Source organism: Ambystoma mexicanum, chromosome 3q, assembly GCF_040938575.1.
Source record: "Ambystoma mexicanum isolate Mex_15411 chromosome 3q, UKY_AmexF1_1, whole genome shotgun sequence".
In the NCBI taxonomy this organism is placed as follows: Eukaryota; Metazoa; Chordata; class Amphibia; order Caudata; family Ambystomatidae; genus Ambystoma; species Ambystoma mexicanum.
In genome coordinates this window covers 583,111,264-583,138,388 of record NC_090926.1, presented here as the reverse complement: position 1 = coordinate 583,138,388, position 27,125 = coordinate 583,111,264, and the positions used below count along the sequence as shown (strand labels likewise).

At 44.4% G+C, this 27,125-nt stretch overlaps 1 protein-coding gene across 1 annotated transcript; it reads left to right on the top strand.

The window, feature by feature from the left end:
- The first annotated feature begins 8,457 nt into the window (after window positions 1-8,457).
- PHETA2 (PH domain containing endocytic trafficking adaptor 2) lies at window positions 8,458-26,884 on the top strand. Its single transcript, XM_069654389.1, has 2 exons — window positions 8,458-8,606; window positions 24,393-26,884. The coding sequence occupies exon 2, from the start codon at window positions 24,414-24,416 to the stop codon at window positions 25,200-25,202; it is 789 nt and encodes a 262-aa protein (XP_069510490.1). The 5' UTR covers window positions 8,458-8,606; window positions 24,393-24,413; the 3' UTR covers window positions 25,203-26,884.
- The last annotated feature ends 241 nt before the right edge of the window (window positions 26,885-27,125 follow it).

The following is a 27,125-nucleotide window of genomic DNA, read 5'->3' as shown; positions in this document are numbered from 1 at the left end:
AAGCCCTCCTCTCTCTTCCTCCCAAATCCTCCTTCTATCCACCACCTCTCTCTCTAACCTCTTATACACTAAGCTACTTCTCCCCTTCTAACCCAAATGTCCCAGCAAACTATCACCCAGTTTCTCTCGTTCCCCATTATTCAAAAGTCCTTGTGGGGGTGGTCTTAGACCAGACCACTAAGTTCTGTGGAGGGTCAGAAGAAGGAGTTGGACACATTTAGGTCATTCTAGATTATCTTTAATCAAATTAAAAGACTTAGGCCTGTCTGTACCTATTGCTAGAGGGAATGCCCTAACTGTCTAAAGGAACAAAATGTGGTTGTCGGATGTCAGTTTGACCCAATTGGTGGCCAGTTGGTGGCATCCTCGATTCATTCAGCTGGTAATACGCTGGATCTAGTTTTTGCAAGGAATCCCCTGGTTACCACTCCCCCCCCGTTTCCTATATTATGGTCTGACCAACTGGTTGTGCCCATTTTTTATCCACGTGCATGCCACTCGGGTTGTAGCGCAAGCTAAATATCAACATTGACGCAATTGGTTAAAAACTTCCAATATGGATATTATTTCTAATATCCAGGCACAATGCCAAGCAGCTGGTGCTATACATTTTTCAACTCTCCCGAGAATCTTTACTAGTGTGGCAGATACGCTAGCCCCGCGTACTGTCCAGAAACTAAGAGCTCAACCTTCTCAGCCCTGGTTTACAGATGAACTTAAGGCTCTTTGGCTAAAAAAACGTCAGGCTGAGTTGAAATGGCAGAAAAATTATTCTGCCAGTGCCAGATCTTTTTTTGCCCTGACTTGTAGCAACTTTCATCTTGCCATTCAGATGGCAAAAGTGCCTTTTATACTGAAAAAGTTGAAAGTGCTCTGAATCAACCGTGTGAGCTATTTTCTGTAGTTCGGTCGCTTTCTTCTCCTCCGGATACTGTCACACAGGTTGGCCACTCACAAGTTCTTTGTGATGACCTAGCCGCATTCTTTATCAATAAAATTAAATTGATACAGGATCAATTTCGTTCAGCTGCTTTTCCTGCTCCTGAGCAGCATCCTCCCTCCTGTTCTTCGGACCTTAGTTGGTCGGTATTTCCAACCTTTTCAGTCTATCCAGGCAGTGGAGTTGGCAGTTGACAAACTAAAATCTGCTTCACCTTCGGATGCAATCCCTTTAAGAATTTTGAAAGAGATCTCCCCCCACATTTCTAGTTGGCTGACAGAAGAAGTTAATGACTCCTGTCAATCTGGATTTATTTCACCAGAGTTGAAACGAACCACTGTCATTCCGCTTTTGAAGAAGCCCTAAGTGGATCCCTCTCTGCCGGCGATCTAAAAGCCTATTTCCTTGCTCCTTTTTTTTTATGAAAGTGATGGAATCTTTGGTCTCCCCCCTGCTTACTCTGGCGTGGTTTGCCTCTTTCTTGGCTGACTGCATCCAGACTCTGACACATGCCTCCTTCTTTTCAGCCGCAGCGGTCTTGCTGTGTGGGGTCCCCCAGGGCTCGGCCTTGTCCCCTGCTTTGTTTTACATCTATACTCGGCCTCTTATTTTGCTCATCCGCTCTTTCGGCTTCAGGTGTTATTCCTGTGCTGATGATACACAAATCATCGTCCGGCTGGATTCCACCTTGCATCTCAGTTTAGGAGTTGCCTGTTGGCCGTGAGTGAGTGGATGGGCAGTAATTGGCTGAAATTGAACGGGGACAAGACCGAGGTCCTGGTGGTGCACCCCCCGCATGGCCCTTCGGCGGCTGGCTCTGCCCTTGTGTCGACATGGTCTTTGGCCTTTTGGCCTATTGAACTTGGAGCATGTCCCTCCCCAGCCTTGGAGGTTAAGAATTTGGGAGTCATTTTTTCTGCTTTGCTGTCCATGGAGAGCCAAGTTGGGGCAATCTGTAAGGCAGGCTTCTTTAAACTTCGTGTGCTGCGGAAGGTCTTACCATTCCTTTGGTCCAACTCAGGCAGCTAGTTACGGCCTCCCTAGTTTTAAGTCGGCTGGATTATTGCAATTCCCTGTTCGTGCCTCAGCCCCTCTATCTCCTTCACCGCCTGCAGCTTCTCCAAAACTATGCTGCACGCATATGCGCTGGTACCTCATATGGTGCTCATATTTACGACATTCTTCGATCTTCGCATTGGCTCCCGGTTCTTCAGTGGGTTCGCTTCAAGTCTCTGGTGATCGTACACCGGCGTTTTATGGCTGAGGTGCTGAGTATCTCCAGAAAAAATGTCTACATTATGTGCCCACTCGTGAACTACGGTCGAAAGGCTCCTGCCTTCTCATTGTTCCTCACTATTATTTTGAGTAGGTGGGGGGGCTGCTCATTTTCGGTGGCAGCTGCCAAGTTGTGGAACCCGCTGCCAGTTCAGTTGAGAGCAAGCAACAATCTTCTGGCCTTTCACCGGCTGTTAAAAACCTACCTGTTCTAATTCCTTCTTTGGTTTATCAGTCTAGTTCTTTAATTCCACTTTTTTTTCTTCTCCTTTTAGCGCCAAGATGCTTCGGCGTACGTTTTATAAAAATAATTAACATAGCATAACATTAATTAACAAGTCCAAAGTAAAAAATGTCATCCATCCAAACTAACTCTACCTGGCCCTACCATTATATATAACTAAATTAAATCCACCAAAAGAATGTCTTTTCTTCCCCTGGTCTCCTCTCCTCTTCTGATAGTCTCTTTATATACAGGTTTCTCTTTTGTACAGATATGTATTAACATAATCACCTGTGATATTCTCTGTTATCAACTCTTGTAGTTCTTCAAAAATACTCCTGGGTTTTGTGCTTTCTATGGTCCTATCATTAGAATATCTTTCCTTCAAATAGTTCCTCACACTCTTGTCAGTACTTAAAGATTAATTCAGGCTTGTTTAATTTGGATTCATCTTGATCCCTCCTTAGGCTTTCTTTTCAAGGATTCTCTCTCGTAGGCGGTCTCCTCTTTATCTTGTTTACTTGTCAGTTTTATTTCCTCTCTTATGTTTTCAGGTTGGAATCTCTTCAGTCCTCAACTCTGAAGACCTAGGGTGTTTCCCCTTTTCCCCAGGGTTTTTGTTTCCAGTCTGTTGGCCCCTGACCTGGGTAGGTTAAGTCTCTCTTTTACATATTTTCACATTTCTTGTTAACCAGTTTCTTCAACGATACCTTATTTTTAGGACTGGGATGAGATTCTCTCTTTATATGATACCCGTCTTCTCCAACCTAGTTATTTGTTATTTGCTTCCTCAGATTTTTACAATTCCAATTACAGAGTCTTATATTTACTCTGTCATCGTTAGAACTGGGACGAGCTTCTTCATGCATATAATGGTTCACTGACGGCCTCCTGCTTTTCCCTGTAACCTCTTGTTATGCGGGGGAAGGTTGCAGGACTTGGCTTTCGCTTAGGTACACTTTCTCACTCTTCTTTCTCATCGGTATCGCGTTCTCGGTTCCTCGTCGGGTTCGGGCCATACACGGGCACTGGTGATTGGAAGCTATTCATGCTTCTCGCTACAGTAGTTTGGGTGTCATCGTTCAGGGGTCCTGCCCACCACTCTGCAAACATGGTCATGATGCCACCAGGTGTATCGTTCCTTTCTTCCTCCTCGTAACACTTTCCTCGCAGCTGTACACAGTGGTCCTCCAGCGTCTCACATTTGCCTTCTGCATCTCGTTGAAAGTCGCGGGCTCCATGGCCTGCCTTGGCTCCACCACCACAAAGTGTGATGATGTCATGGGGCTTCCCCTGCGCATAGCACTTTGTTCCTCTCCCTTTCATCTGAATTGGCCCAGTTAAATATACTGCTCTTGTTAAAGAGACATGTTCCTTTCTTTTTCCATATTGGTTTCTTTTTACATTGCCTTCAGCCACACTATATAATGAAGATGCCACTACTCTTTATATTAGACAGTCCATGTATGTGGCTTCGGTAGGTGTTTTAGGGAGTTCCTCACAGGAATGGGAGTTCTTGTCACCATAGAGGGAGTCTCTCCCGGTGACTTCCTACTTGCCTCGACAACTAGGCAGGGTAGAAGGGACAAATACTTGTGATTCGTCACAGTGCCTTGAGGATAATTACCTTGGATCTACTTCAATTAAGCAAAATACAGATACGGAGGTCGAGTGGTAACGGCCGCAGGTCCAAGTTACAGGCCTTAATAATGGGCCCATGGTCCGGATTGCGTACTATTGCTATTAGCAGCCCGGGTTTGAAATCCAGAAACCCGGGGTGCTGACAGCAATGTATTTTGTATAAACGAATGGGATGCCTCTCAGTGTCCCTTTCATACAAAATATTTAACTAAGATGGCCACTGTTGAGCTGTGTGAGGAGCCTGAGGGTGTCCTCACTTCCTTTTCCTCAAGATCCTATGCTCAGGTGGCCAGGAAAGGGCCATTGCTTTTGGATCCTGACACTGGGAGTGGATATGTTTGGGAGGATCACCTGGGTAGACAAGACTTGGGGAATGGAAGAGGGATGTCCTTGGGTGAGGCGCAATATTACCCATTTCCATTTTATGATGAACCTTCAGTCCCAGTAGCGTTTATGGGATATTGACATCTGTTCACATTTTTGCCTTTCAAGAGTATCCTGGAAAATGCCCTCAATGTATTTACTCTAGCAAGAGGATACATTGGATGACGACCACTACCTAATCCCTCACCTCTTACTTCCTCTCTTCTTTTCTTCCTCACCCTCTCCTTCCTCTCTACTCCCTCCTACCCTACTCTCTGCTCTTTTCTAGCCTTATTATTTCCATTCTTCTCACTCACACCTTCTCGCCTCCTCTCTTACTTCTGCTTCTACCTCTACTCATACCTCCCACTCCCTTTCACATCTCAGTCCCTCTCTACTCTCTCCTTATCTCAGCAATAATGTAAATTGTTCCTTGTACTGTTTCTCGTTGTGATTCAATTGCCATTTAATGCTTGTTGTATATTTTCTTGTTCCTCTTGTAAAGCACTTTGGATTAAAGCGCTATATAAATTCAGTAAAAAACAAATACAAATAATGTTGTTTCAGAAAAGCATCAGGCCAAAAGAACACAAAAAACACCAAGATTTGTGCATAGTTCCCCTCAGTCATACTATTCTAGTATTGAGATGCTGAAGAGACGGTTAGGAGTAGTGTACACTAACATGTCAATACACCACTCTGGTACTGGAACAAGGAAGAGGCCTGAAGACGGTTGTGAGGGTCAGGCATGTCCAGGGAACACCAGTAATTATAGTAAGGCAAATGAAATGTATCAATTGCGTGACTTGAGATGTGTGGACCGTGTGGTTCGACAACTGTGCCTAGGCCGAGGATACCCTATCTGTTAAAGCCAAGTAAAATGCAGATAATGAATCTTCAGGTATGGTAGAGGGGCTGAGATGTTAAAGTGAATAATTGATCAGAGTGAGAGGCATCAATGGGGCGGTCAGTTAAGAAGAGTGAATTAGAGACAAAGACATAGTCAAGAGAGTTCCCATTAGAATGGGCAGGCTAGTCCTGGAGAGAATAGGGAGTGGTCAGATGGGAGGAAGTTAACTTGAAGGCACTTGGCTGCAGAGGGTTTGGGAAGGTTAAGGTTCCCCATTATGACAATGGGGATGGCGGTAGGAAGTGACTCAAGGAGAAGGTTCAGATCCAGGAAGGAAGAGTTGAGAGGACCAAGAGGTCGATAGAGAGCCATAACCGTGAGCGGAGTAGGATGGAGGAGTTGAATAGTAGCATATTCAAAAGAGGAAGATATAATGTCAGATGGGGTAGAGGTGCAGTATGAGGTCCTTATTGATACCCAAGAGAGAGAGGCTAGATGAGTGAGCGGAAAGGGTAGGGTGGATGGTTGGCTGAGAAGAAGCAGGTGCAAGTTCTTAGGATAGAATGTTTCTATGGATAGCCGAAAGACAGTTAACGGGCCCAAAACAGAAATGTTCCATGGTCCTGTGAGGTAAAACAAGCTTTGCAGTGAATGGATAGTCAATGGGTGGAAGGATCCATATGAGTGGAAGCAGGAGTCAGGTAAAGGCTGTGCCCGGCCAAGTCCTGGCTTGAGCAGGGGTTCTGGCCTAAGGCCTTTTCTAGCTCCCAAACAGGAAGTTTCCCTTTGCAGCTTTTGGCCCTTGGCTGTAGATGCCCGGCTGAACGCCCAGGGTATATTGAAGAAGGAGGCAGTGATTCACAAGTCCACCTGGTAGACAATCGCAGTACTCCAGATGGCTTTCAGACTTGCAGGCAGGGTCCTAGGTTTTGTAGGCCCAGGAGCTTTGTTTTGCCGTCAGGACCCTGAGACGGGTGCACAGGGTGCTTGGGCAAAGCAGGATGTGGCCATTAAATAAAATTGGACCCAAACCTCCAGACAGTCACTTTACCCTCTGGGAGCCAATCAAAGAGCTCCAGATGACTTTCAGACTTGCAGGAAGGGTTCTGGGTGTTGGTGGCCCAGGGGGCTTCATTTTGCAAGCAGAACCCTCAGATGGTGCACAAGGTTCCAGTGAGAAGGTGGGATACCTATAAATCAAACGCAAATAAAAAATACATCAAACTGCTGTACACACCATCGGTGTAATTGTGCCCTGCACCTTGTCATGCAAATACTACCGACAATTCAAGTTGTGTAGTGTCACACATGAGCAGTCTATCGAGTCCATACTTTGTTTTCTGTGCATTCTGGTACTTATTGTTCTGTACTTATAGTGGAAAAAGCATAATGTACATGTACAACCATGCTACCAAAGCACCATGTAGAGTAAGTAGTGGTGGGAGAGTAACTGCAAGTCTCAGAATGCAAACTGCAGGGCTGGATCGGGGTCTCAGCCATGTTATGGGCCCACTTAGTAATACGTAAAGCTTTGTTTGAATGCAGTCTCCTCTTTGTAGATCTGATATTGCTCAACCTGTTTATACGCTAAGGCAGGAGAAAAACCTTGTTTTTGGTTTTGGCGGGGGGAAACCCACTGAAGTCTAAGGTGGAGTAAGGGGATTGCTGTGAGTGTGAACTCAGTCTAGAGTGGGCGATGCCCGCAAAAAGCAGGTGGTGTGATAGGTGTGATATACCTCAGACTGTCCCAGTGTCAAGTGTTACATAGAGCACCAGTCCTGGCCGCCAGGCTTCCTGTGCCATGCACTTCTGTTACTAGTAGATGAGCATTTATATCGGCAACCTTAAAGGACACTATTGTGTAAGGGAGCAAAATAGCAATGATAAAAAAAAAATAAGAAAAAGCCGCCGGCAGAAAATCTCAGATGTTCTATTGGAGAATACCCTAGCTCTGCTTCTGCATGTTTCTCAGAAAATAGTGTAAATGAAGGAATGAAATTAGGAAATAAAAACTGGCCACTCATTTGTTAACATTACTGCCCTTCAGAATATTCCTACTCTGAAGTTCCTTTTCCTGCAGACAGCTATTATGCGGATAAGCAAGCCAAGTCACAGCACTTCCCCAAATTGCTTGTGGGAAATCTCGTCATGATCACACCCTAGAAATCCTCAGTGTAAGCCGGTAAACTGGAGTCGGCTCTCCTTTGCTTCCCCGTGAGCAAAGGGCAATGGCTCTAGTAGGTGGAAGGTTGTGGTCAGTAAGCTTGCTGCAGGACTAGAAGGTGTGTGCACATTACAAACAGGCACACCATTTATTATTCTCTCTGCATGCTGTTTTATTTACCTCCAAACCTGAACCCCCGTGTCCTTCCAACCAATGGTAAGTCCATACTCAGGTGAGTGCCTTCCTTGAATGGTAGAGTGGAGACCAGCAGATGTATGCTCAGTTCAGCTTTTTTGCTGGATTGACTTGTACTCCTTTTGCAGACACACAATCTCTGTTGTACCCTTTTGCAATTTCAGAGATAATGCTTTTTGTCGTTGGGTTGATTCACCATATGCTGTGGTGTGTTTTAAGTCAGCTTTATTGAACACAAATATTGACCAGTTATACAGTGCCTTCCACAGGCTGAACTGTCTCTTGCGTCACTCATTGGTGCATTAGTTGCGAGCGTGTTCTCTCCTCATAGATTACATAGAAACAGACTACAGTGCAAGTAGTGTGAGTGTAGGATGGTGCAGGTGGTGGTTTAAGATCACTAACGAGAACTTAGTCGCCCTACAACCTCCGGCTGCCCCTGTTCTCCGCCTGACGTGGAGATGACGGGGGCGCGCGACTGCTCCCGCGACGGTCACCTCGGCCGTCCACCGGGGCCGTTCCTAGAGAGGACAGGCTCCGAATTATGGCGCCCAATAGCGAGTCTCTCCAGCGGGAGATGCTCGGCTGTGCAGCTCCACGAGTCCAGACAAGCCTACTACAGCCATACACATGGCCAGCTCGGGCGGTGTCTTTTTAAAAAAAAGTCCGCTCGCTGTGTTAAGTGTGCCAAAATTGCACATCTGGATCGAGTCACGTTCCCAGATGGGCGGATACAATCCCTCCTCCCCATCCTCCCTCCCGCCTTCCAGGAAGAGGGAAACCCCATGGAAAGAGTGACTAGAACAAAACAAACTTAACAATAGCTGGAGGTGCGCGAGGCAGTGGCAATGAAAGGGTTCCAGCTCATTGGCCTCCGAAGTATGGAACTCTGAGCGAGCCCGGCGGGATCTTTTCCACAGGGGCACGAACGCACCGAGCTATCTTACACGCCAAGGTGAGATATAGGGGTCGGTAAGGTTCGGCGTTGCTGCCCGAGTTCTGCAGGATATGAGGAAACTGACGTAGAGCTCTGCCATAAGATAACCGAGGCTAGCTCTGCTGTCTGAGCCTGTAGGATCTGTGCAACGTGAGCTATGTCCTTGCTGTGTTAGGCCGCTCTGGAGCGGGTGTAACCCAAGGGATACATAGTTCAGCTATCTGATCCTGAAACCGGCAAGAAGGCCTTTGTATTCGTAAGGCTAGCTCTGCTGTATGTAACTTAACTTTTAAGATCTGTGTAAACAAACTTTCCTATCTAAATCCTGTAGAATAGTTATGAAAGAAATATGTGTGTAACCAGGGAGATAGCTGTGCTGCGTGAAATCTAAGCCTCACCCATCAGTATACCCCCTCAATAACACTGGCGTTTAAGGCTTTGAACCTGTAAAACACGTGTCGCCTGGGGGACAGCCCTACTGTCAGGATACATGAGATCTCTGTAACCTTAGGGATGGTGTAGTTATCCAACCATGTGCATATCCGTATGAGTGTACATATATATATCTTTCCTGATTGGCCCTGTAATATATGTGAGATCTGTGAAATAGCCCTTTTGTCACACCCTAAACCTGAAGGACCTGTGTAACACCAGGATAGCTGTGCTATCTGAACCTATATGCTCTGTTCATTTGTGGGACAGCTGTGCTGTTTTGAACTGTGAACTCTGTGCAATGTCATGGAGAGGTCTGGTCTCTATTGCACATAGCTAGCCTATAACTTTTGACAACAGCCTATAGCCTACCTCCCAAAGGCCGTATGATATAACATCAGTAAAACCTCGGTGTAAGCTTTGCTGCCCGAGCTTTCAGCCTGTGGGAACTATGTAAGTGAGGGATAGTTTTACCGTGTGAGCTTGTAAAATATGTATTCCCCCTGAGAGATGCCTTTCTGCCTGAGTCTGTGAGATGTGTGGAACCTCGGGGCATCGCTCTAGTGCCTGAGGCCTACACCTGGGAGATCTGAGTAAACCATGGACTAGTAGCTCTTCTTTCCGAGAGCTGTAATCTGAGGGATAGCGCTAAGCTCTGAGGCCTAAGCCTGTAAGATCTCTGCATCCTTAAATACCTGTGTAACTCAAAATCTAATTCAGCTGTCCAGGGACTAGGTTTGTAAGAGTGTAAGGCTAGGCGGGGCTCTGAGTCTATACGGTTTGTGCAATAGTAGGGATTGCTCTATTCCTTTACCCTGTAAAATCTGGGAGAGGGGTGGGGGGAGATTGCTATGCTGTCTGAATCTTTAAAATGTATTCTGGGGGGAGATTGCTACACTGTCTGAATCTTTAAAATGTATTCTGGGGGGAGATTGCTACACTGTCTGAATCTTTAAAATGTATTCTGGGGGGAGATTGCTATGCTGTCTGAATCTTTAAGATGTATGATGGGGGGAGATTGCTTTGTTGTCTGAATCTTTAAGATGTATTCTGGGGGGAGATTGCTACACTGTCTGAATCTTTAAAATGTATTCTGGGGGGAGATTGCTATGCTGTCTGAATCTTTAAAATGTATGTTGGGGGAGATTGCTATGCTGTCTGAATCTTTAAAATGTATTCTGGGGGGAGATTGCTATGCTGTCTGAATCTTTAAAATGTATGTTGGGGGAGATTGCTATGCTGTCCGAATCTTTAAGATGTATGATGGGGGGAGATTGCTTTGTTGTCTGAATCTTTAAAATGTATTCTGGGTGGAGATTGCTATGCTGTCTGAATCTTTAAAATGTATGTTGGGGGAGATTGCTATGCTGTCTGAATCTATAAAATGTATGCTGGGGGAGATTGCTATGCTGTCTGAATCTTTAAGATGTATGCTGGGGGAAAGATTGCTGTGCTGTCTGAACCTCTCAGATCAGTGAACCCCGAGGGCTACGTCTGCAGGCTGAGTCGGTGCTATCTGACCCATCGGTACAATCTATTTATCCTGAGGGCGAGCTCTTCTACTTTAAGTGGAACCTGTGAGAGCTGTATTTTTCGAGGGATATTTCTGTTGACAAGAACCAGTACTTATGCGATCTGTGTAATCCTGGGCACAGGGTAGCTCCATTGTCCGAGTTTGTAAGATCTATGTTACCTGAAGGATGGATCTTTTGTCTGAAGTCTGGTCCCAATCAAGTCTGTGTACTGCGAGCTCTAGCTCTGCTGTGTGAGCCTGTCAGATCTGGGTATCTGGAGGAATCTATCATTATCAGCGCCCATTAAATCTGCATCACCTCGAGGCATAAACCTATAAGGTGTGTAATGGGAAGTATGGACCTTCAGTCTGGAATTTGAGCGATAGATCTTCTGTATGAAGCCCGGACCAGTAGGGTCAGTGTACTTGAAGGCATTGTCTGCTGTTGGAGGATTTGAGGTCTGTGTAGCCCCAAGGATAGCCCTGCCGTCTAAGAATTGTGCACTCTGAGGGATAGTTTTGAAGTCTAACGTCTAAACCCAGGAGATCTGTGTATTAACTTGTCACTCTAGCCATGCCATCTCTGCGAGATCTGGGTTTCTGGAGAGATATTACACTATCAACACCGATAAGATGTCTGAAAAGTACAAGTTGTGCTTTGTGGTAAAACACTTGAGAACATGCTGCTGGTAGTTGATCTCTGGCCCTCCCCGGTTCAGTCTCTTCACCTGGTTCTGATATCCCTTCACTGGCTTCCCACACCAATCTTCAAAATGAACTTCCTGTCATAAAGCTACCCATCTATCTTGAAACCCCAACACACCTACCCAATAAAAGCTCCCTTTCCTGAGTCACTTGGGACCTTCGCATCAAGAAAAATTATGCATGGATTCACCAAGGCAAGGGATGGCCCCGATAGGAAAACCCAATCGGTTCATGAGATTCACAACAATGACAAATAATCATTTTAACAATGAATTGAAAAACATTTCATGAAGGAATATATAAACCACTGCACCACGAGTTGGTGAAAAAATGTAAAAACCTACATTTAAAAATTCATAGTAGATAATCATAAATGATGCAGAAATAGCCTCCAAAGTTTCTATGCTTCATCTATAAAATAATCAAATGGAATTAATCACTTATTACATGTACAGACCACGTCTACACATGCTTCAGTGGGGTACAAGTAAGTCTCCTATCAAATGAACTGATACACAGGTCCCATGCCTGCATCTTTATCAAGACTGGGTCTGTGTCCATCAAGATGCCAATTTGGGTTGGGCCCAGATAGGGGGCATCCTGGGTTTTCTAGCCTCAGATGTTGTCTCTGCCATAGATTTTGGCTACAACTGTTAAGGAATGCAGTTGGGTCAGGGTTTGAAGACACTGAGGTGGCCCCTGATAACTGTGGACAGGCCCTGGCAAACCTGACCCCCATTGTCCTGATAGTGCGCCATGCTTATTCGTGATACTAGCACGGAATTGCCACAAAAGCTGTGGTTCATGAAGCGAATGTGCCAGTTCCCCTGACTGCTAGAGTGCCAGAGGACCGCTTGAAGGATTTTTGAAGCCTGGACTTTTGAACCTCTTATTTGGGTTCTGTGTCGTTTCCGCAGGTGGAGGAGGCAGTGACATTCAGAGACCACTATGGGTGTCCTTTAATGGAGACATGAAAGACTGAGGATACACAGTGGCAACTGGGCAGGGTTAAATGAGCTGCCTGCGGTTTAACATCTTTTGGATGAGATGAGGTACAATAAACCAGGGTAGAAACGTCTGTGAATCAACCAATGTCCGGTTTCCTGTGGACTACCAAACCAGGTCTCCACGAACTTGGTCTCAAGGAACTTGGGGTTGGTCACCCGGAGTTACCTGGGGGCAACCAGACGTGGACTCCCTGCTCACTGTGCTCAGAGAGGCACAGCTTCACCTCACTGATGAGGCCCAACAAAGCTGAAACAAGTGTATGGGGTTGCTGTTTGTTCTCTTAGTCAGAGAGGATTTGCCATAACATTTCGGTGCTGGACTGCCCATGTGGGCAGGACAAAGACTGATATGCAAATGGATATTTCCCATCTGTGAAAGGTACAGTGAGCAAAACGCGTGTGCTGCAAACTCTCATCTCAGAATAGGTCATCATGCCATGTTCTTTCTGGAGAGGAGCGCCTGCTACCTTTTTTGAAATATTACAAGGAACTTGGGGATGGTCACCCTGAGTTACCTGGGGCCAACCAGACGTGGGTTCCCTGCTCACTGTGCTCAGAGAGGCGCCACTTCACCTCACTGATGAGGCCCAACAAGGCTGAAACACGTGTATGGGGTTGCTGTTGGTACTCTTGTTCAGAGAGGAATTGCCATAGCATTTCAGTGCTGGACTGCCCATGTGGGCGGGACAGAGACTGATATGCCAATGGATATTTCCCATCTGTGAAAGGTACAGTGAGCAAAAAGCATGTGCTGTAAACTCTCATCTCAGAACAGGTTATCATGCCATGTTCTTTCTGGAGAGGAGCGCCTGCTACCTTTTTTGAAATATTACAAGGAACTTGGGGATGGTCACCCTGAGTTACCTGGGGCCAACCAGACGTGGGTTCCCTGCTCACTGTGCTCAGAGAGGCGCCACTTCACCTCACTGATGAGGCCCAACAAGGCTGAAACACGTGTATGGGGTTGCTGTTGGTACTCTTGTTCAGAGAGGAATTGCCATAGCATTTCAGTGCTGGACTGCCCATGTGGGCGGGACAGAGACTTATATGCAAATGGATATTTCCCATCTGTGAAAGGTACAGTAAGCAAAAAGCGTGTGCTGTAAACTCTCATCTCAGAACACGTTATCATGCCTTGTTCTTTCTGGAGAGGAGCGCCTGCTACCTTTTTTGAAACAGGTCTCCAGCCTGATACCAGGAAGCGTGCCAGAGTAATCTTTAAATGGAATCATAGCCTGAGTTAAGTTACCTTTAGCCAGGTGAAGCGAGTCACTAATTATCTTGTATTGCAGGTTTATAGCTGGTATTTGTTCAGATGCCATATCATCTGTCAGCATGTGTGTGTGTGAGCATTCCATAATTTATATAGAATGTCGAATATCGTATCAAATTATGAGTGCTGTTGTTTTAAGCAAAGTCAGATAACCATAGCAAATCCTGCCATGACTTATCTAATTGCATCACCAAGCACCGAAATAACTGCTTAAGACTGTCACTGACCGTTTCTGTTTGGCCATCAGTGTTTGGGTGATAGGCCGATGATAGCCTCCCATCCACGTCCACTTGCAGAGATTTGCAAAATACCTTCCAAAAATGGTTGCACCTGGGATCCATGGTCTGTGAAAACCACCCGAGGTATCCTACGTAGTCTGGCGAAGTTCTGTAGAAAAAGAGTCACCAAATGACTATAAAGGATAAAATATGCCAACTGGTCAACCATTACCAGGAGAATGTTTTACATATGAAAGTCGGGTAATTTCCCCAGCACGAAATCTAAGGACACTGTTTGCCCCGTGGTCGAGGGCACATGTAATGGCGAAAACAAGCAGCTGGTCTGAAATGACTGTTTTCATACTGACCATAAATGGGACAAGTAGAGACACGACTTGCGATGCTCTAAGACATTTCTTGCCCCCAAATTGTCTTAGGAAAAGCAGCAAATGTTCCTTTTGGGCCGGATGTCCCATTAGAGGCCGGTTATGGCACCAAGTCAGTTATTCTGTAACTCTAATGAGGGAATAAACAAACTCTCACGTGTTATGGTAACCCATTTTTCAAAGTTCTGTTTGGAGTGCTTTGTCACCATGTCTCAAGTTCCTGCGGTGAGCTCACTAACTTGCTAAAAAATGGTTGTCTTTCTTACGGTAATCTCTGGAGGAATTATATGGTTGGATTCATGTTTTGGTGCGTCAGTCAGCAAAGAATAGACTCCAACATAACAGGCGAGCACTGCATGTTCGAGTGGACTTTATGAACTGGTAATGGTGCCACTCTTCAAAGACAACCTTCATAGCCAAACCTTCTTTTCCTGATATCGGATAATTGCTACCAGATCCAGCTGCTTATCAAGCGGGTCTTTTTGGTAATCAAACTATCCCCAATGCATAGCTGGAAGAATCTGTTTCCTATACAAAAATTGTGATGTGTCAGGGTGTCACCGGTAAAGAACAGCTCTAAAGGCCTCTGTAACATCTCAAAGTCTAAATGTGCTTGCTGGGTTCACACAAACTAAAACAAAACAAAAGAGGTGATGGCTGAAAGGTTTAGAATTAATCATAACTAATTGCATTGATCTAGGAAACCCTCAAAACCATTGTTCTTTGCCTACTAAGCCATTACAAATGGGGAAAAATCATATGCAAATCAGACTTGGTCCCACCCCAAAAGGGGCAGTCCAGCCTGAACTGCTTGGTCACATCTCTTCTGCACAAGACCACAAGCATCCCCAAACAAGTGTTGGCCTTGTTGGGTCTCATCGGTGAGTAGTAGCTTGGGTCGTTAGGCCGAGCAGGCATGGGACCCACCTCTAGGCATACCCGTCCCACTCGGGGCGACAAAGCAAAAACAAAGAGGTGATGGCTGGAAGGTTTCAAATTAATCTTAGCCTCTGGCAAACTGGTTTCTCTTTCCCAGCAACCAGGTGATCAGAGGGATAATTTGAGAACCCCCACAATAAATCTTCTGTAAAAATGAACAAATCCATTGAAAGACTGTATAGATTTGACTGTAGCCGGAACAGGCCACTACAAAATTGCCTTTACCATTTTGGTTCCATGTGCACACTGTTGGGATTTATTAAATAACCCAGAAATATTATTGTTGTAGCATGGAAAAACACCATTTCAGTTTTTCATACAGCTGGTGTTGAAGTAGCAGCTGCAAAAGAGACCTTACAATGACTATATATTATGCCTCTGACTTGGAATAAGTCATTGTATTGTCAATACAGATGATGGCGTTCAAATACACTATACCTCGCTACATCTCATCCAAAAAGTATTGAACAGTGGCTGGTGCACTGCAAAAGCAAAACAGCATAGCTTGGTACTAGAAGAGCCCAAATCTAGTTTGTAATGACATTTTGCATTTGTTAACCGTCTTTACCCTTCAAAATCTATGCCCCATATCCATTGAACATGGTACATAGATTGGCTGAGCTCACCAAGAATGGAGATCAATGGTAAAAGGTACCTGTACTAAATAGAGATGTTTTAGTGCACGATAGTCGATGCAGGTGTGAAGTTTGCCAGTCTTCTTTAGGGAAAAGAATGGAGGAGATGGACCGAGGGAGCTGGAAAGATGAATGAAGCCATTAGCAAGGTAGTGATCTCCATATTTCCTAAATATATTTCCTATATGTCCTTCATTTTTGGCCTCAGTTACCGCATATATGCGACTGCACGGAAGGGCTGAGTTAGGTCCAAGGTCTATCTGACAATCAAATGGTCGATGTGGTAGCAAAGTCTCAGTGGCCTTTATGCTAAGGACATCTGGGAAATCACTGTATACCTTGAGAAGTGTTTCCAGAGAGGAAATACACCACACTAAATGACAAACTTCCACAAAATAAATTGCTGGATTTTTAATTGCTCTGTGTCTTGGAATTTCCTTCAAAAAGCAGTTAGTGTAGTAGGGCATAACCGAATGAGAGGAAGGCCCAACCCACGGATCCTACGATAGTCGTCACCAACAAACTAAAACAACCCGAGGAGGTGAGAATTTGCATTGACATAAGGTTGCTCAAAAAAGGCATCCAAAGGGAGAGGCACTCTACACCTATATTAGATGACATTATTCCAGGCCTATAGGGGTCCACTATAATCTTAATGAACTATTGTAAATTGGGATACACCCAAATGCCCATACATGGTGACCCAAGGCCAATCACAACCTTTTCGTCACAAGTAGGCCTCTTGATACAAGAAGCTGAGTTTTGGTAGCTGGTCAGCAGCCAAGGTGTCCAGCACACCGTATGGGGCATGCTGGCAGGGCTCCCAGGGTGATCAATGTCAACGGCAAGGTACTTATTTATTTCCTTTCAGCAAAGGAACATTTGTGACAGCTGTCCACCATCTTCCAAAGATTGAAACAGCCCAGTCTAACCCTAAACTGCAAGTGCACATTCATGCAGAGGAAGGTCGTTTTTCTTTTACTTTCATATTTCAAGGACAAGGCTTACCTGCAGAACCAAGAAAAGTGGAAGATATTAAAGAATCCACTCTGCCTGTAACCCCTTCTGAGATATGACGTTTTCTTGTGATGATCAACTGCTGTGGCTACTTAATTCTTAATCTGCCCACGCTGATCGATCACCTCCGATAGCTGACAAGGAAGAACCACTCTTGGATTTAGGGCCTTAAGACACAGGCTGCTTTTGAGAACACAAATATGGCCTTAGTGGCCAAAACAACTATGGCATTTTTAACATCACCAAAGATTCAGAAATCACAGTTGATTTGAGCCTGGTGGACCTTGGTGCATTCCTGAGTGAACTTGACCAGGATGATACGAGAAAACCAATAGCCTATGCCAGTAGGGCACTAATGCCGACAGAGCAACTATACTCCCAAACCCAAATGTGGCTGTCACTTTTTCATTTGTATATTTTTGGACATCCAATTATGATGGTCACAGACCACAAGCCCTTTAACCCCATTATGATGGGTTCTGTGCGTGCCCCCCATAAGGTTGGAGTGGTGGCCGCTTCAACTACAAGATTATTGTGTATCAATGCAATTCAATTCAGGGGTGGACAACCCTGCAGATAATTTTTCCAGACATTCAGTTCGACAACAAATGGCAGTGGGCTCCATCGACGAGGGAGTGGAAGAACATGTCAGAATGCTAATATCTGTCCCTAAGACCAAGACTAAGGTGAAATTAATTTCATCCACGGCAGTAGATGTAGTGTTATCTTTTCCTGGAGGGTCTCTTTGTGGCACATGGCATACCGAGAACATACAGTTGGATAACGGCCCACCCTTTAAAGATTTTGAGGACTTTGTCAGATGTTGCAGTATAACATACTAAAGAATAACCCCTGCAGGCCCCGCACAGGGATGTCAAACAATTTATTAAGACCCTAAACAAGGTATTTAGAATAGCACATTAAAAATGGAAACCCTTGGAGGCTACATTCATGTCATTCCTAAAGGCGTATCGGATAACACCACATACCACTACAGAGGCACAGTGGAACACAAAAAGTGTGATCACTGATTACTGAACATGCATCCAGGTGAAGGGTTGAGATTGGCGCAAAGGGTGTCTGCCGGTTAACAGAAAAGAAAATTTGTTATGGACACAAGACTGGATAGATACTGGAGAGGTACGCTGCAAACATAGAGTTATGAGTATGGTCCCAACTGAAGCGAGAAAGTATAACAGGATTCAGCCATACCTAGAAAAGTTTCCAGGAAGAGCTCGTAGGTTGATCTTCATGAAGTTTCGATTGAATCAAATCCACACAAGAGAAACTCAAAGCATCTGGATAAAAGATGGATCTGCATTATTAATGTGTCGCCTATGCGGAAAAAACATCGAGACTCTGAAGCATCTAACCTTATTATGTCCAAACCTGAGACAAGAACGTACCAACCATCTGGGGAGCTTCATCCTAGCTAGACCATCACTGGCGGTTGATGACTGGTGGAGTGAGATCTTTCAAGATTCGGACTGAAAGTTAACGATTGAATTAACATTCTTTTTAGAAAAAATGGCGGAAAAACTGACAAAGGGAGAAGCAGATCTCTAAATATAAGAACTAAGACCAGTGATATGACCCATTGAAGTAAATAAAGAAAATCGTGATAGGAGGAATAAAGAAAATCGTGATAGGAGGAAAAAATGTATTCCTTTATATGTCTTTCCGATTTTTATATTCTCACTTCATTTGTTTTATTTCATTTCTTTTTCATTTCGGTTCTAAAAAAGTCACATGTTTCATGTGCATTTTCCTTTTTTTAAAGGTTTGTAACAAACCAAAATAATAATAATAATAATAATAATAATAATAATAATAATAATAATAATAATAATTCCACTACAAAGCTATGACACACACCACTGGCAGTGCAGGATCAGGTGCTGATCCACACATGCCACCTGTGGCATAAGCTGTGCTTCCCCTTTCAAGCCACTCCCTGGACCATGACAGAGAAAAAGGGGTCAATGGTCACGCCTGAAGATTGAAACGCCAGAGTAACTGGGAATTGTTGCTGGTTTAGAAAGGTACCAAGCATGAGGGTTAGCCTCCGATATGGGCTCAATGCTGAAAAGACCAAAGCCGTCCCTAAAGAACTGAGGTAGGGATGAAAAATAATAGTGATGGGGATGAAGAACAACCACCGGACACAGCCTAGCTGCAGGTTTCATCTGCACTGCTCCGTAGATACGCTGCGAGAAGAGTCCCAACCAAGTTAAAGGACTATGGGCCTCATTACAAGTTTGGCTGTAATTCATCAGTAAATCCTTACAGGTACTGACTAAATTGAGCCCCGTAGCCTTAGCACTTGAGTGGAGGGAGGTGATGTAAATCCCTATTTTTGGAATTACGATTAGCAGTAATTCTGCTGATTTTTTTTACCTTAAAGTGGAGGAATTGCCTCCAGGATTTATGTCAGCAAACTCAGAATTTGGCAGTGCGGTAAACATGGCAGTAATTCCCTTACCGCCCAAGAGTTACCACACTGCCGAACTGGTAATGAGGCCCTATGTATCAGAATAATTGTTGTTATACTGTAGTACTGAAATGTCATTATACGTTGAAGGAGATTACCATGCATCCGCTAAACATCTATAGTGGTGTGCAGAGTCATTTGACTCATTTAATAAATAGACCTTGCCTGTTCCTAGGTGGACGTCAGAACCCCGGAGTATCATGGTGGCATTTTTCGTAATGCTGAGCTGCCCGATACCTTAAGGTACTCGACACAGCCCTTGGCCCTGGCAAATGTACCATTGTCCAAAGCTCAAATCCAGGCATGGTGCACAAAATGGTACCACATCCAGGTCTGTATTTCAAACAAAATGGACATTATTGGTATTTGTGGAAATCCTCATGTTTAAACACTGGTATGGGAGCTGGCAGGTAGTAAAGCCGCAATCCTGCAGTCATCTTCAGATTATCACATTGCTTTAACAATAATGACTGCTCTTATGAGGAGGGGCCGTAGATGGAATGATGTCCAGGCAGATGAGGGCTGTTACTGAGAATAAAGGATTCAGGTCCATACCCAGGCTCCTGCCTGATGGGGATCTAACAAGGATCGCCCAGGACATAGCTGGTGACTGCTGCAGCTGAAACTCTCCACCCCAACTGATGATGAAGATGGGTTGAGATTTTAGATTATGGAGTTGGGAAATTCCAGTGTCATGAGTAACTTTGGGACATGCAGGGGGCTGGGTTGATAGTGTGACGGGGCCCGGGATCCGGAGTATTAATGCATTTAAACAGGCTGATCTTCCAATGAACCCTGCCTGACTGTGGTCAAGAAGGGGATTGTATACCTGTTTATCTTGACAGAGATTTGATCCTAATTCTTTTGTCATGAATAAGCTCATAGGTCAAACTTGCACACTTGCGCTATAGTCGTGAATATCTATGTGCCACATATAAATGTATGGTGTCGTTAGAAGATAAGGAAACCTTGATGACTAGACATTTCAAATGAGGAGTCCATAATGTGAGTTGAAAACATTGAAAACGATGTACAAAGAATGCCGCCCTCCCCCTCTGCCTGCTCTTTTATTGGACTTATCCAAGTGAACTATATACTAATCATCAGGGGCTAGTGCATTCAGAATGAGGATGGAATGGTTTGTAGCCACAGGTTAATCAGTAATAAAAGGACTATTCAAAACATCTGAATGCGGGTTAGCCCGGTTCTCTAATAACCCCACATAGTGGGGGAAAGGCAAAGGTAAATGATGTTTATGTCAAACTGGCCTAGGGAATGTACAGCTACTTTTTTTTTTATTCTAGAAAGACATAATTCTAGAAAATATCGTTTTAATCAAGTATTGTGTTGTAATGGAACCTGGGCGCGTTTATTATTGGCCAGGGTTGCACATTATTTTCTGTTGAGGGGCTTGACAACTGGGTGGCCACAGGGTCTATTCCATTTCAATAAATCCTGTCCCACTTACTGTTTGGTGTGCGGCGTACCTTACTTCACTGGTGACGAGGATAATAAAGCGAGAGAGGATGAGGCGGACCCATGGGAGTAATCTACGCGGGTGCCTCAGCCTGCATTTTCGCTGTGCTGCCCAGCTGCACCCATGGTGAGGATTGGTCGACCCCAATCCTGCCAGCCTCTTCAACGGTGCCTTAAGATAAAGGCGCAGGTGCAGTTCTTCTCCCCCATGACAGCCCGTGATTTGGAGGCTGGGCCGTAGAGCAGGCCCAGCAGCAAATGCAGGCGTTACAATGCTCAGAATACAGCGTTGGTGGAGTACCTAATTTTTGGTGTGCTGAAAACCTTCCCTAATTACAGGTTCAGTAAATTGATTAGAAAAAAGATGAAAGAAGATTTGTGTAATAAAAGTGAGTATTGGCTGTGGTGCAGGTAGAAATGGTGGGGTGGGTTGCCCCAAACCACCCTTATGAAATCAAATAGTAAAAATATTCTCCTCCTCCGCGCTCAACACTCCTCTTAAAGAAATAAGCAATGAAATAATGCTGTGATTTTGGTTGCCTGCGAGCAATGCAGTATTTTATTATTGGAATTTCAAAATCTATTGGCTCACCTCCAATTTAGGTTAGATACTCAAAATCAATAGCATTGAGTTCAAATCGTTCTCTACTGGTTCAATTCACCATGTTACAGACACAAAAGATTCAATACTGATGCAATAGTACATTACATTACATAATACATTTTTTTACTTTGTTGCAGTAATGAATATAGAGAACACACACTCAGGCACTCAGGCAGACTACAAAAAGCTCTGCCTTTGATAAAAACATTGCAATCCATTGCTACAAACGTCTAACAGCATGAGGCGACTACCTTGCAAACATGTGGACTATGACATTACTTTAACTAGGTAAGATTTTTGATAGCACGGATTATTGATACATTTTGTACAAACAGTAGGAACAGACGAGAAACAAACAGTGGCTTTTTACTTATTATGTCGGTTTAACACGGTGGCATTTTAAAAAAAACTAAAAGCGCCATATTATTTAACAGACAGGAAAGGTCCAGCTCGAGGAAGCTTACTGCAAGCAACAAGATCCATTACGACCCAGGCGGTAAGGGGTTTACGGCAGCGTAAACAGCGCCGACCCTTACCGCCTGAGTACGAGATCCCTTAGCGCCATGGCGGAATTAACACCTGCTTTTAGCAGGTGTTAAAATCCATGGCGCTAAGGGACCTTGATGTTAATTACGCCACCGTAATTTACGGTGGCGTAATTAACGCCTTCCCCACTCCCATTATGCCCTATGGGGCAAAAATGGGAATGGGGAAGGGTAAATGGGGATTGGGGACTTACCGCCCCGCCAAGGTCGGAATGGGGCGGTAAGTCCGCCATCCACCATGGCGGAGTTGGGAACTTAGCGCCATGGACCATGGTGCTAATAGCGCCATGGTCCTCCGCCAAGGTCGTAATGAGGCCCATGGTCTTTTAAGGACTGCACCAGATTTAATTAGTGTGAATCACAAATTGGGTAACAGTGAGAAAGGTAATATATTTACCTTATCCTTTAATCATTATGCGTATTTTAGTTAAAACAGTTCCACAAAACAAGGGTTTTTCACGAATTCTTTAACTGTGCAGAGGCTCCCTTGTGTAGCCATCTGATGTTGCCCTCTTATTCTTATTTTTCTTATTCTTATGAGGATCCTGGGCGCATACCATTTAACCAATACTTGGGTCACTCAGACCATAGCTTTTTAGACAGCTAAATCATGCAATATTATTATTGCATATTCAAAGATTGCATAAATGGATTTTAATTGGAGATTATGCAATCTTCTAACAGTTGTTTTTTATTCTGTTTTTCCTTTGCTTTCCAACCTCTCTTCTCCTCCAACAGAGCAACGTTATTTATGATTGATCATTATGTAATTAATGAGATTCAATAATCATATGAACAGTTTACTTAGTAATATAAAAGAGATGTATTGCTAAAGCGTGCCCTGACGAGCACCCCATGGGACAAAACACGTGTTGGCAATTCTGTGTTTATTATCTCAGGTTCTAATGAGATTGTCCACGACATTCACATATCTGCTAACTTTGTGAATCTTTATAGAAGTTAACTTGACAACTTTGTGATTTGGTCAATTTCTATAGGCAATTCTGTGTTTATTAACTCAGGTTCTAATGAGATCGTCCAAGACATTCACGTATCTGCTAACTTTGTGAATCTTTATAGAAGTTCATTTGTCATCTTTGGGATCTGGTCAATTTCTATAGCAGTACAAGTATTGAATCTTTTGTGTCTGTAACATGGTGAATTGAACCAGTAGAGAACGATTTGAACTCAATGCTATTGATTTTCAGTATCTAACCTAATTTGGATTTGAGCCAATACATTTTGAAATTCCAATAATAATATACTGTATTGCTCGCAGGCAACCACAATCGCAGCATTATTTCATTGCTTATTTCTTCAAGAGAAGTGTTGAGCGTGGAGGGGGAGAATATTTATACTATTTGATAACAATGCTCAGAGACATAATAAGAGATCCGAGGAAAGGACCCAGTAATTCCGTGGTACGTCAGCGGCCATTTTGGTTGGCATAGCAACTACTGATACACCACAAAGCAGAAAGTGAGCAATTGCTTTTCTTCCATGCTGCAACATTGAATGCTGTTTTCTTTGCCGGTACATGCTGTAGTTTTGATGACAAGCCTGCAGTGAGCATTAGAAGCGCCAAACAGCTACTGTGTGTATATCTGCTATGAATGCAAGCATGCCCATTCAGGCATTCAGCATAGCAATATTGAGCAACACTAACTGCAAGCTAGCTCATAACACAGGCCACTTCCAACATCATGCAGCAAAGTAATGCCAGACGTCCTCTCACATTCCTCCTGGAGCACACTCCTGTAAGGTAAGCGGCACACCAGGAGTTGCAGCAGATTCTGCTGGTGGTGGCTGCACTCCTACGATCGGGTTGCCTCCTGCCAAATTGAGGGATTGTGTTTGGTGGGGTGTTCGGAAATGAGCTCTGTGTGCTGAGCTCCATGTGTTGTAAGTTCGGAAATTAGCTCTTTTGTGTTATTAACTTATCAAAGAAATTTGATGAGTTTTGTTAATTTCTTTCCTTCCTTCCTTATTTTATTTGTTGGTCTTGTTTTCACGCAAATTGTTATTGTTGTGTTCATATGTAGCGTCATTAAGTGAGGGAGAAGGGTTGTAATGGAACCCTCCCGTGTTTACTATTGGCTAGGCTTCCACATTCTTTTCTGTTGAGGGGCTTGACGACTGGGTGGCCAGAGGGTCTGTTTCGTTACAATAAATTCTGTCGCACTTACCGTTTGTTGTGCTGCGCACCTTACTTCACATTCACATTGATGAAAGGTAGTACATATACACATATTTTCTACAAACAATTCAATACACCAAACTGTTAAAACAAAAAAGAACCCCACCTGCCAGACACCAAAAATATGAGACTACGGACCTATGTCCCCTTACCTAAAAACCTGGGCAAAACGCTCAAGCTTCAATCAAGTAATGAAATGCAACAAGACCAAAACCCTGATCTCTTAGGAGGGGATTTGTATTCAGTAGGTGAAATAGAAAACCACGCAGAGCAACAAAAAATTGCACTTTTGGGATCCCGGAGGGCAGAGAAGGGAATGGAAGCCTCACCTGCACTCTCTAAGCCTGTATGCTCTTTTTTTTCCAGGGACCAAGGGTCAAGCGAATAATGAAGCTGAATGAACGCAGCCTGGCCCACTATGCTACCAGCAGCTCGCCAGCTGACCGCACCGGCTTCTTGTACAAAAAGGGGGAGCGTCACAGCACCTACACCCGTCTTTGGTTCGTGTTGAAGGGCAATCTGCTCTTCTACTTTGAGGAGGCGGTATCACGGGCACCTATGGGTGTCATTGTACTAGAGGGCTGCACTGTGGAGTTGTGTGACTCATCCGATGACTTTGCATTTGCTATTCGCTTTCAGGGGACAGGAGCGCGTGCCTACGTACTGGCTGCCGACAGTCAGGTAGACATGGAGGCCTGGGTCAAAACACTGTCACGGGCCAATTTTGATTACATGCGTCTAGTAGTCAGGGAGCTGGAGCAGGAGTTGGGCAGAGTGCAGCGGGGTCCTGCCATGCAGCGACGAAGCCAGCGCAGAGCAGCCATCAGCCGCCGCAGACCAGTCTCCACTCCACCAGGAGTCCATCGCACCACAGGCCTCAAGACAAGGCCAGTAGAGGAAGGTGACAGCTTAGCACAGAAGGCCCTTGGGTCCACTAAGACTCTGCCCATCGACTACAAAGACGTCGACAGCTGGGAGGCAAATGTGTTACCACCACCATTGCCTCCACGGCGTCGAATGACAGTGGCCATAGGAGCACAAGCACCTCCACTGTCACTGGAGAGTCCAGTGTGCCCAGGAACAGTGTGTTTCTCAAAACTACATGAGTGGTATGGCAAAGAGATAGAAGATGTGCGTAAACAATGGAAGAAGAGTCACACAATTGAAAAGGCATGACTGGGAAAGGCCAACATGCTTGAGAAAGATCAGTATGGTAACAATGTTCTTTGAGGTTCAAAGGTTTATGCCTCTAAACAATCCTTTGTGATGGGTGCAGAGATAAAACAAGCCACTAAATTTCTATGCAAGGGTTGGGTTGAGTTGCAGTGCGGCCGATTAGCATAAACCACACTCAAAGGTTGATTGCTTGTGTACTTTGTTTGCCCAGTTTAGAAGACTTGTGGTATTTCTGGGACAATTGGTCAGTTGATATTTTGTTGTATAAACAACCAATTCAGGCTGTGACAAGCTATATGAACCAGAAGGGATTTTAATTTGATCAAAACTGAAAGAAAAGCTGGCCCGTTCTGTGCATAAATACTCACTTTTGAGATTGGTGTCTGCAATACTAGGGTCACCAGCCACACATACTGGTAAAAAAACGGCTGACTTCTGGGCACATGAAACCTCTACGAATAGTATAGAAATGGCATGTATCAAAACTGATGGCCTTCAAAAAAATTACTTAGTTACACAGGCAATACGTGTTGGCCAATCTGTCAGCTGTGATCACATTTGAATCACTTCTTATTCACATTGGCTTGACAGAAAATTATCAATAAAACAATTGTTCCAGAAATAAATACCAAAAGTGTGTGAACTGGTAAAACAAACTACTGCACATACATGCAGGTCTAGCCCAGGTAGGGTTTAGAGAAAGACTTTGCAACTGACAGCTGCAGAGCTCAATAGAGCACAGTTCTTGAAGGCGGGACCTACTGCAGATGACTGGTAAACACCATCACTCATGCTCGGCAAAGGCGGCATCACATTGTAACCTGCCACTAAAGATCCCCTTGTCTCAATCTCTCTCCACTCTCTCGCCCAGTCACATGCCCACCACGCCGCCTTCCTCCTCACCCTACTCTAGTCTCAACCTAGAACAAGAATCCATATTGTGATGAACAGATGCAGCCACCACTGCATCGAAGCAGGGTTCCTGATGCAGCTCCACAGGAAGCTTCAGTCTGTGTGCATTGGGAGTTTGCGTCAGCAGTGATGGAAGGAGGCAGCTTCCTTCTGAGCCCAGTCTTCCAACTATTTCTGGCCACGTGTAAGTAGTCGAAGGAAGTCTGAGAGAATTTTTTTTTTTTAAGTATAACTAAGGATTTATTATTACATAATAAAAAGCAGACAGACGCATGCTATTCTGGGATAAATATTGCCCACGAAAGTAGCAAGAACCGGAGCTTCCTGGAAAAAACGCCGGTAAGATTTGGTATGCTTCTGTCTTTCTGGTGGATCCACTGTTCATAGAAAATGCACAACGCTGTTGTAAGTGTCAACGTGTATAGTCATAACGTGTTGTTTGATCAGCGTGTTCCAATGCAAAGTTGAGGTGTTCACTTTTCAGAGATAAGAAACATGTTTTTCAGAATCTCCAGATTTTCATTTACTGTCACTTCAAGGGATAGTTGCGTAACATGCTATGTGTCTCCACTTATTTGCTCTATATTATGTTATGAGCAAAACCTTTCATGAAAAAGCTCACCATATTCTGCAGTATGTGTTTTATGCAGCTTTTCAGACTGTACACATTATATTTGCTTTTCAATAAACGAACAGCAGAACTGCACTACAGTGCACTGTAACAATGGGACACTTGTATATAAAATAAAGCACATACATTTTGTAAGTCATCACAGTATAGATTATCCGTTTTCTGATCATCCCATCAGTGTTGTGTGATCCTACCTGTTGTATGAAGAGATACTTATTGCAACGTGAGATTGTTAAGTATCGGATGCGAGTCCTCAGGCGCCTTACCTTGTGTAGGGGTGTCGTAAAGGTAAGGACAATCCATCCCCAGAGCCACACTGCACCAGGTCGACAACGGCACCTCGGGACAAAGCCATGCTAAAAAAAATCTGTAAATACAAG

What these genes read in the sequence shown, in the direction of transcription:
- PHETA2 (XM_069654389.1), top strand. Translation starts at nt 24,414, where the DNA reads ATGAAGCTGAATGAACGCAGCCTGGCCCACTATGCTACCAGCAGCTCG.